The sequence below is a fragment of the Terrapene carolina genome, unplaced genomic scaffold (genome assembly GCF_002925995.2).
Source record: "Terrapene carolina triunguis isolate 2854851 unplaced genomic scaffold, T_m_triunguis-2.0 Scaffold95, whole genome shotgun sequence".
In the NCBI taxonomy this organism is placed as follows: Eukaryota; Metazoa; Chordata; order Testudines; family Emydidae; genus Terrapene; species Terrapene triunguis.
The window spans coordinates 18,650,118-18,660,086 of record NW_020664446.1 but is presented as its reverse complement, the minus strand read 5'-3'; the positions used below and the strand labels follow the sequence as shown (position 1 = coordinate 18,660,086).

General features: G+C 40.0%; 1 protein-coding gene across 1 annotated transcript in view; it reads right to left on the bottom strand.

Moving 5' to 3' along the window:
- Positions 1-806: 806 nt before the first annotated feature.
- Positions 807-9,969, bottom strand: part of BTBD16 (BTB domain containing 16) — a 50,439-nt gene continuing 41,276 nt past the window's right edge. Inside the window, exons 11-16 of the mRNA XM_029911368.1 lie at positions 8,994-9,085; positions 8,034-8,116; positions 6,818-6,895; positions 5,613-5,711; positions 3,338-3,526; positions 807-875 (exon numbers count right to left, since the gene is read on the bottom strand). Of these exons, the coding sequence (XP_029767228.1) occupies positions 807-875; positions 3,338-3,526; positions 5,613-5,711; positions 6,818-6,895; positions 8,034-8,116; positions 8,994-9,085 (610 nt within the window). The remainder of the gene's footprint in view (positions 876-3,337; positions 3,527-5,612; positions 5,712-6,817; positions 6,896-8,033; positions 8,117-8,993; positions 9,086-9,969) is intronic.

Below are 9,969 nucleotides of genomic sequence, written 5' to 3'. Positions count from 1 at the left end.
CTTACAAGGATACAGGGCTTTACGTTGCTCCAGGCAAGCCTTTTTACATGGAAAAGGGGGCCAGAGTGGGGGTGGGGGGGGGGGGGGTGATATCCTGGCACTATTGAAGTCAGTGACAAAATTCCCATTGACTTCAACAAAGCCAGGTTTTCAGCCAATATATTGTATTTTGTCCAGTATGAATGGAGTTGGTAAAATGATTGGGTGGTACTCTTATTTCTAGCTCACAAAAGCTAATGAAAACTGTGCACTAGACTGCAAGCAACAACATTGTTGCACCCAGGGATATGACTAAGGATTAGGCGGTGATATAGAGCACAGAAGTGGTACGTAGAAATTGTAGTGATTAATTGGTACTAGTGACCTATCTTAGTCTCATTCATGGTTTGCAGAAGCAACAGCTTTTTCATATAGTTGCAGCCACTTGGAAAGTATTATTCAATAATGGAAAGCTAGAAATACACCATGGAGCTGTGGGAAAACCCAGGTCTGAACACCCCCAAACTTTCTGTTTGAAGTCTAGAGCTAGATTTTGTAATTTGAGTCCATGTCTAATAAAATAGAAATTGCCAATTTGCAGTTATAATTTATGGAGAACAGAAACAGGCAGTTGATTGAATTTAATCCTGAAATGAGCATGACACAAGGAAAGGTTGCAGTTTATTTTCATACTATGACAAATGTGGTTAGTTGGCTAAGCAGCCTGTACCCTTAAAGTACACGATTCGCCTCTGCTGATAATATCAAGTGCTGAAATCAGTTCTTCAGGCGAAAGAAAACTCTAGAGCTTATTTTCTTTTAGCAAATCAAGATGATGGAAAAAGAAGAGCATATGTCACATAGACTGGAATTGATGGTATTCGTGCTTTCAAGACCTACACCCAAAACCAAACCAAAATTAACATTGGAGTATTTATCTAACACCATAATTAGTTAACTACAAAATGACTCATGTTTAGTGCTTGTTTCAGCAGAAAAATTGCAAAACTACTTCTTTGAATTTCTACTGAGGAGGCAGTTTCCCTTTAAATGAGTAAGGGGTAAATCTGGTCACTGTGCTTTCTTGGGAGGGGCAAAGAATGTATTATCTGTACCTGGAATCTGGGTTTTGAAGGCAGAGTGAACAGATACTTTTGTTTTCTGAATAAAAAGCAAAAAGTCATGACATAGAAGCCTGAAGATGAACCTTAAATGTTTTTTAAATGACTTTTTGCTAAAGGGAGCTCTAGAATCTAAACATGGAACAACCTATTCCCATGTTTTCACAGGAACATGGTATTCTGCACGTGGAGTATAATCTGTACTAATACCAGGGCCGGCTCCAGGCACCAGCCGAGCAAGCTCGTGCTTGGGGTGGCAGATTCCAAGGGGCGGCATTCCGGCCGCCCATTTTTTTTTCTTTTTTTTTTTGGTTTGCAGCTCTGGCCGCCCTGTAGGGGGCGGCAGCGTGGAGGAGGGGAGCACCCTGCAGCAAACTCGGCAGGGCAGCCTGCGTCCTTCCCTCCCAGCTGACCGGAGCGGCACAGAGCCCCCCTGGCAGGCAGCGCGGTGGGAGGGGCCGCGTGGCGAGCGCCCCGCTGAAGCCCTGGCTGCCCCCCTTCTCTCTCTCCCCCCCGCTCCCTCCCCCCCGCTAGACCAGGCGCGCACTCCACTGCACGTCTGCAGCACATGGAGTCCCCCTGCACCCTGGCTCCGGCCGCCCTGCAGGTTTTCTTTTTTTTTTTCTGCTTTGCCGCTCCGGCCGCCCAGTGGGTTTTTTGAGTGTGTGTGTGTGTGTGTGTGTGTGTGTGTGTGTGCTTTGCCGCTCCGGGCGCCCCGCAGGTGTTTTTGTGTGTGTGTGTGTGTGTGTGTGTGCACGCTTTGCCGCTCCGGCCGCCCCGCAGGTTTTTTTTGCTTGGGGCGGCAAAAAAGCCAGAGCCGGCCCTGACTAATACCACTATAAATGTATTTGTCTACTTTGTCTAGTGATTAGTTCACAGGACTAGGAGTCTGAACATGAGGGTTTCATTCGCCTCTGTCGCTAACCACATCTGTGACCTCAAGCAAGTCACTTAAACTGGCTATGCCTCAATCTGTAAAATGAGGTATTAACCTACCTCACAGGGGGGCTGTGGATTAATTAATGTCTATAAAGCATGTTATATAAACACAAAGTACACCTCTACCCCAATATAATGCTGTCCTCGGGAGCCAAAAAATCTTACTGCGTTATAGGTGAAACTGCGTTATATCGAACTTGCTTTGATCCGCCGGAGCGTGCAGCCCCGCCCCCCCCTGGAGCTCTGCTTTACCGCGTTATAGCTGAATTCGTGTTATATCAGGGTAGAGGTGTATTAGCATAAATTCTGATTTCAGTTACATCCACAACCTGGTTGCTCATGTGTAACACAACATAATTTGGCCAATTTCCTTTTGTGAATGGCTTTGGTTTAACCTGCATTTGAAGTAAGATTAAGGAAAGAAATACACTCACCATTTTAAACATTTGATTCGCATAGACTGTTACTACTGCTTGAGTGATTTATTTTGCTGGGTTAACCAGTTAAAAATTTCCATTAGGCCTCACCTCTGCCTGATGCATTTCACTTCTGAGAGGGGCGGAGCTCCCTCCAATTCCACTCATTTCAGTGGGAGTTGAGGGAAGTCAACACTTCCCAGAATCAGACCCTGGATAAAACCATTTTTTATGGGGCGACTTGAGTTAAGGACTGGATTGCTAGAAATACTGGCATTGACGACCAGAACATTTAAACTTTAAGAAGATTATGCTGATACCATATTAACCAACTGTAGTTTTGCAAATACTATGCAACCATTAGGAAGCCCCAAGTTAATTAATTGTGTTACCTAGATTGCCAAGGATAAATGGAAAAGGATGAAGAAATAAATATGCCAAAAGGGAACGCAAGTCAGCAGTCTATATGAGGCAGCTGTTTAAACAAACTGCTAGACACTGGTGGTGACGTCTAAGAGGTACTTGCAGACAGAACCTTGCGTGTTCCTATCAATGGCAAAGTGTTCCACTTTGGGCACAAATGCCATTATGTTTGTCATTGATATTTAATAATGTAAAATCAGAATGGGAGGTTTTCCATTGACTGCAATGGACTTTGGATCAGGTCCAGTGTTTCTAAAGCAGTTGTCAGCATTTCATATTTTGGAATTCACACACATTTCTACTGGGTTTTTCAGTCTTGTGTATCACTCTGAAATAGTATCATGTCAATGTCTGAGCTTTTTGATTGTGAGGAATGTTTGTTTTACATGGATGCTATATCAACTTTTAGAAATAGCAAGGCTACGCAGGGCAGAGTTTATATTTTTAAAAAATACTTACTTGGCTTTTGCAGGATGGTTTGGTAACGCCAAACTTTTGGGTAAGTTGATCAGTACTGAATTCCCTCCATTTCCCATCCATCATGCACTGTGCTTTTATTTCATATTTAACTTCTCGCTCCTGCCTAAGGCTGACAGGGCTACGTTCAGCAGTAAAAAAAGATAAAGCTGGGTCTGTTTGTTTGACTCTCTGAAAAGACATTACATCCAAGTCAGTTAAAAATCTGAAATATGCAATATAATGGTAATGACATTTGTTTATTAGAGAACCAACTCAAATATACATCCATTCCACTTTTGGGTATTTGAGATTTAAATCTTCAGGATCACAGCAAGTACTCATCTAAGCAGGATCTGACCAGGTCATTACTTGGGAGACCTCCAAGAAGATCTGTTTCTAGAGGCTGAATGGAATTATATTGGTGAGTCAATAGATGACATTCTTCTTCCTGATTCTGTATTGAACAAATGGCCCTCAGGAGATGCTGTCTTCTTGATGAGATGTAAAATCAAGCTCTGGTTATTAATGTTTCTATGACACTTTCAATTGGAGTGGAGAATATCTCATGAGCCAAATTCTTGGTAATTACCCTTGCCTGCCTAAAACTGGTTTAGTAATTTCAAATGGACAAGGCATTCTTCAGTTCTTGACCTGAGGGCCTGTACTCTGTCAGATTCTTATGCACTATTAAACAACTGACATGTTTCAGTGATGACTGAAATGATTTCTCTGTATATAGGACCTGGTACTACAGTCTTTCCTGTGTCTAAACTTCTTTTGAAAACACTAGGAATTTGTCTTGAGTAAGGACTCCTGGTTTGGACCTATAGTTTCTAAAGCGCTTTGTAATCCTTCTGGATGAAAGGCACTCTGGTCCAAACTAAGAGTTGTGTAAATGAATGAGACTTCACTGATGTCAGTGGTGTTTCAGTTACTTATGCCAGGTTTGAGTTTGGTCCTACGAAAAGTCATTAAATTTGCATGCAAAAAAGAAAATAAACAATAGGCTCGATTCTGTACTATAATTTGGCCCCCTTTGTCTTGGTTTAGTGGCAAAAAGGGATGGGAAAATTGCTGGATCTCCCCAGCTCAAGGAAGTCCCCACCTAGTATAGCACAAGTGTAGCTGTTTCCTATGTCGCCTGTTCTAGCAGCTCCCAGTATCTGGCTAGGGGAGGAATGGGAGGGGGCATGACCAGAGTGTTACTACATTCACTTCTCCGTGTACCTTTTTCATTTCTAATCACGGGCCTGACCCTGCAAGCATAGAACTCCTGTTTACTTTGGTGGGAATTTTATAGGATCATGCCCTATATCACCTGGAAGCAATGGGAGTTTCTCATGCAGAAGACTTGCAGGATTAGGTCCTCTGTACTGCACCCACAATATTTACAAACATCAAACTTAGCAATATGTTCTAGGACTTATTTGAACAGGAAATTGTTACTGACCACGTTAATTTTGCTAAACAAACTAAACCACCACATTGATGATTCAAATCTATAATAAGCCACAAAACATAAAGGGAACCGAGCACTTTAAAACGGCTAGGAGAGAAGTTCTCACTTTGGCATTTAACTGACATTTAATTAAAACCAGACTCTTACAGGGAAGGAAGAATTAAAATGGTAACAGGTACACTATGAAACACTTTTCAGTCAGCATCTCATTATGCAATTTGCTACCAGTATTAGCGTTTTCCAAAAGACTATGCTGAGCATTACCTGCCCTTTAGGAGAAAAAGGATTAGAATAAAGTACCAGATTATATCCATTCTACTATGCCCTGTTGAAGATACCATACAAAGAACATGTGAGATGACATGTTTTATTAGGCAGGAGACACTGCTGATAATTTCATGTAGATTGTCAGCTACTAGTGTTCTCAAAACTGGGCTAGGAAAATCACTTGAGAATAAACTGTTTATGGATTTTCCAGTATTTCCTGATTATTGATTGACACCTTAAAAGAGTGAATATTTTTGTTTGTGGTATTTTAGTATTCCCACTTCTGGTTCTAGTTAAAATCATCATGTGCAGAGACACGTGAATACTGGTAATCATTTTGCAGTCAGAAGGAAGAAAACTCATTAAGATGCTTGTACTATCCCACACCCTCACACTACATTTGTTTGCCTTTATTCTCAACCTTATTACCTTAAAGCAAGGTCAGAATTTACATAATGCAACAGAATAAACACATAATAAACAATAAACATAATAATCAGATAAATAATAAACAGAATTCACATAAGCCATGTGGTGCTTTTATCTTACTTGAATGTAAAAGCTGTATGCTGAAGCTTCATATCTGATTGCTTTTATCTCAAAGAAGAATCCATAAATGGAAATTATTTCTTCATGATATCTTGGCTCCTAAAGGACAATTAAAAAGGAAAAACTCTATCCAAAGTAATCTCAAAAATATGTGGGCAGAAATCACAAATCTATTATTAGGAAAAATCTGTCTCGTTTTGCTTGTCATGTAAAAGAAAAAATACAGTCACTGTGAAATTATATTTAAACTAATGGAACGCTATAAGGAGCGCAATGAAAATCAAATACGGACATGAAAAATTATAATGGTCTAGGTCCACAAGTGTTGTAAGGGGGAGTTTAAGGCAGGGGAAACTTTTAGGTTCAGGGGAATGTCTCTTGGAAGTTTGGGGTCTGTGTCTTATTGTTCTTTGCTTCTATGTGCTCATCAAATTCAAAGGTGTCTCCAATATGTATGGAGATGGGATACATATTGGGATGGAGGAGCATTCGGAGTTTAGCCTGGAAGGGTAGAGCAGGAAGGAAGGCCTTCAGTTGTGCCTGATTACATATAATGAGTTGTCTATTCATCCAGACTGGAATTCACCACAGTGCAGAGGGCCAGCACAAGGCCAATGCATTACTTAAGCCTTACCTAAGCCCTCAGAATTGTAAGTGAGACATTTAACCCCACAAAACAGATGCAGCACAGGCAGTGCCAGTGCAAGCTTCTTCCCGCATGTGTCTCAGTCTGAGAGTGATGTTCAGGTCCATTCAGTCACTGGCTACTTCAGAGACAATTATGACACTAGCCTATTTGGAATTGGACTGCAACTGCTATAAATTAGATAGATAACTGTCAATTTACATAGGGTTTGATCCAATGCCTATTGAAGTCAACTCATTCCCAGCTCACCCTCTGCCCTTTTCAAGGTCCATGAATACAATGAAAAATAGGATTTGGAATTAATATACATATTCTAGCATTTCTACTTTGTCTCATTTATTTAAAATATTTTTCTTTATCCTAACAAAGAAACTAACTAGACTAACAAATGTAGCTCATCTTACTTGATTTGTTTTCCCATTTAAAATAGATTACAGATCTGAAAACAGCTGCCATTTTTACAATAAAAAGTATGTGAGTAAAAATACTGGTATCCACTGAGAAGCACACCAAAGCCTAAAGGCTCCCAACATACAGTTTTGATTTCTTTGTTACATACCTGTTTAAGCAGCAGACCAAACCTCACAGCTTGCATGGAAAAATCTTTCTGCAATGTCATGTCACCACCATTCTCCAGCTGAAGGGAAAGGAAAATATGCCACATTTGATGAAGTCCATTGATTCAATATATTATATAAAAGAAGCACAAAGCTAGGCACAAAGAACTTATGACTGTTTCTGCTGCTTTCTCAGTGAGGCAATCTTCATAGGAATGAGTATTCTATATATACATTGACAATGTATGGTAGATTGTACAGTTGTACCACTTCCTAGTGGTTTGGAACAACTAAGCAATTAGTGACACTGGACCCAATTCTCCACTGTTTTGCATCTTATGTAGTCATTTACACCTGTGCCAAGTGGCTGTAAAGTGAGTGTAAATTGTTACCAAATCAGAATAATAGCATTTTACACCTACTACACAGGTATAAAAAACTACACCAGGTGCAAGACAATGGAGAATCAGGACCATAATATAAAAAAGATCTTTGTAATGAAGCCGAGTATATTTATGGTGTGGAAAGTTATGGTAAAATGTTCTGATTCAAGTTTCTATTTCAGTATTTTCTGTTAGAAGTAGCATTAACTCCCCTACACATTTTTCCCTTCTCAGAAAGTATGCGTTTGAGATATGCAGCTGCTGACCTGGGCAGCCAATTGCAACAAAACTCCTAGGGGAGCAGGAATCAGTGCAGACTAGGGGCACATCTTCAGTAATGGTCCAAGTTCTATGCAGCTGTGCTCTGTCTTCCTCTTCTCATTTTCCAAGGCCATTGACTTCAATGGGAGATGTACCTGCTTATACCATGTATGAATTTGTCCCCATCTGCTTATATGGAAAAAAACCCACCAATAGCAAAACAATAGAAGTGTCTAAGAAGTTGTTAATAGAAACAGACTCTCTCAGAAAGCATAACTGGGTGTTTGTGTATGACAGCATAAAAAACATCATATTATCCACTAGCATATCTTAAGCTCAGAAGCAAAGATTGCCAAAGCAAAGCAATTTAACATAGGAAAAATTAGACTACAGGTTTTTTTAAGCCAGGGATCATCTGTTATTCTGTTTGTACATTACCTGGCTGACACAATGAGGCCCATATCCTGACTGGGGCCTTGAGGCACTCCCTCAGAACAAAATATAAGATAACGTCTGAGCTCCAATGAATATATATAAACACTTTCAGTTTTTGAACAATGTAGAAGCCACTCACTGCATGGTAATGGTTGGACAGAATCTGTGTCAGCCATGGCAGCGGGAGGAAGTTAATCTGTCGTAAATCCTCCAGATGCTTACCTTCGGGATTTGGGGGGAAAGTTCGATAAATAAAATTGTATTATTAAAAGGAATTAAAGCAGACATATTACAGAGAACAGTTATGGCAATGTGGGAGGATCCAAACATAGAAGTCCACTAAAAATTCATCACCCAGCCTCACTTCAGACTCCCCACGTAATTCACGGAAGGGTTGTTGTGCAAATCATCCACAAAAGGAGCTAGGGAGTGGCATTCTGGGGATGGTCTCAGTGGTCAGGGTCAGGGTGCACATGTTCGTGTGCAGACTGCCACTTGCATATTAATAACTCCTGCTTGCATCCAATTGTGCATTTTTTTTTCATAGCCCTATCCTGTGGTAGGATTAGTTCACCCGGGGTGTATAAAGCTATGAAATTGGCACATATTAACATGGTCAGCTCCAGGGATTTGGGTGCACCTCTAGATAAAATTCAATAAAATGGTACGGAAACAAAAAGGTTAGACTAGATTTGTATAAAATATATACCCCACAGGTAAGTATTGACATTGATTTGGAAGGTTGCTGGGCTCTGAAGATCCCCTATTCACTAGTCCTTCGCTCGTAGGGTGTACATTTCAAGGGCCAATATTTTTCATATATTTCAGAGAAATCTAATTTTAAACATTGAAATATTGATTCCTACAAGTGAACCAAAGTTTTCACTTTTAACTTTCACTACGCGTTCTGCGTGTGTGCAAAAGCAGTGTGCCTATGTAAGCTAGATAGACAGTTGCATAATTAGTTGATATGGGCATGCTCACCTGTGTGCATAAATTGGGCTTTTGCACACACTGAATTTTTGTGAGTGTAATTTCAAATGCTAGTTTGAAAGTGTGAGCCAATGCTTCTTAGGTCACAAACACACTATAAACTTACTTGAAGTTATTCCATGTAAACGAAGGGATTGAAAAACAGTTCTATATCTCTGTCCTGCTTCCCTTTCCAGAAATGAACATCTCTTGGATAAACTAAAAACAAAACGAAGTAGCAGAAAACTTAACTTAACCCAAAATGATTTCATATCCACATTCTAAATTTCGCTATTTAGGTTTGGTTTTGTGTATGTATCTCTCAACATACTGTACTAGCTTTCAGCTGGACTGTATTTGACCCATTCACAAGGCTTCTTTTATAGCACAGGAATTAAAAAGTACTGATTTAATTTCATATCCTCTCACTGTTTTTTTAAAGTAAAATTGACTTCTTGGAAGTTGTGCTCATGTACTGATGGTAGGATTTGGATACACATGGTCACCAAATTCCACACATTTAAAGTAAAAAATCCAACAACTCACATAGTGAGTCTGCTTTTAAAAATGTGCTTCAAATAACTATTGCCTCTCAAAAGGAGATGAAAACATTATCATGCAAGTTTCTCAGAACTCATTTGGAAACAGGCTGTCGCTTACTAAAGGCAGATCAAGGCAGGACCAGCCCGAGACGCTCAGATTATTTTTCCATGAGTCAAGAGTTGCACTCAAAACAAAAATTTCCCTGCCTATACCAAGCCCATGTTGTTGCACTAAGCTCTTACCAGCAACACTGTTGTCAGCCTCCTTGCTATAGAAAAAAATGACAAATGGTTTGGACAGTTTTTAAAATTTGATTCAGTCTCTCTCTCTTTTTTATTTATCCCTCATTTCTGAAGCCAGGTGCTCTTAATATCATGAGTTCAGCTGTACAGAGATTGGAAGGTGAGGAAAATGATAACTAATATATGTAAAACTTCTCTAAAAATGACCTAAAATAGCTTGACTGAGCATGTGACCATCACAGATGTGATGAACTGGGAAAGTGGTTGCATTACTTTCTAGGAGTATGTGTGACTTAGTTTCCCTGTTCAGTTATGTAT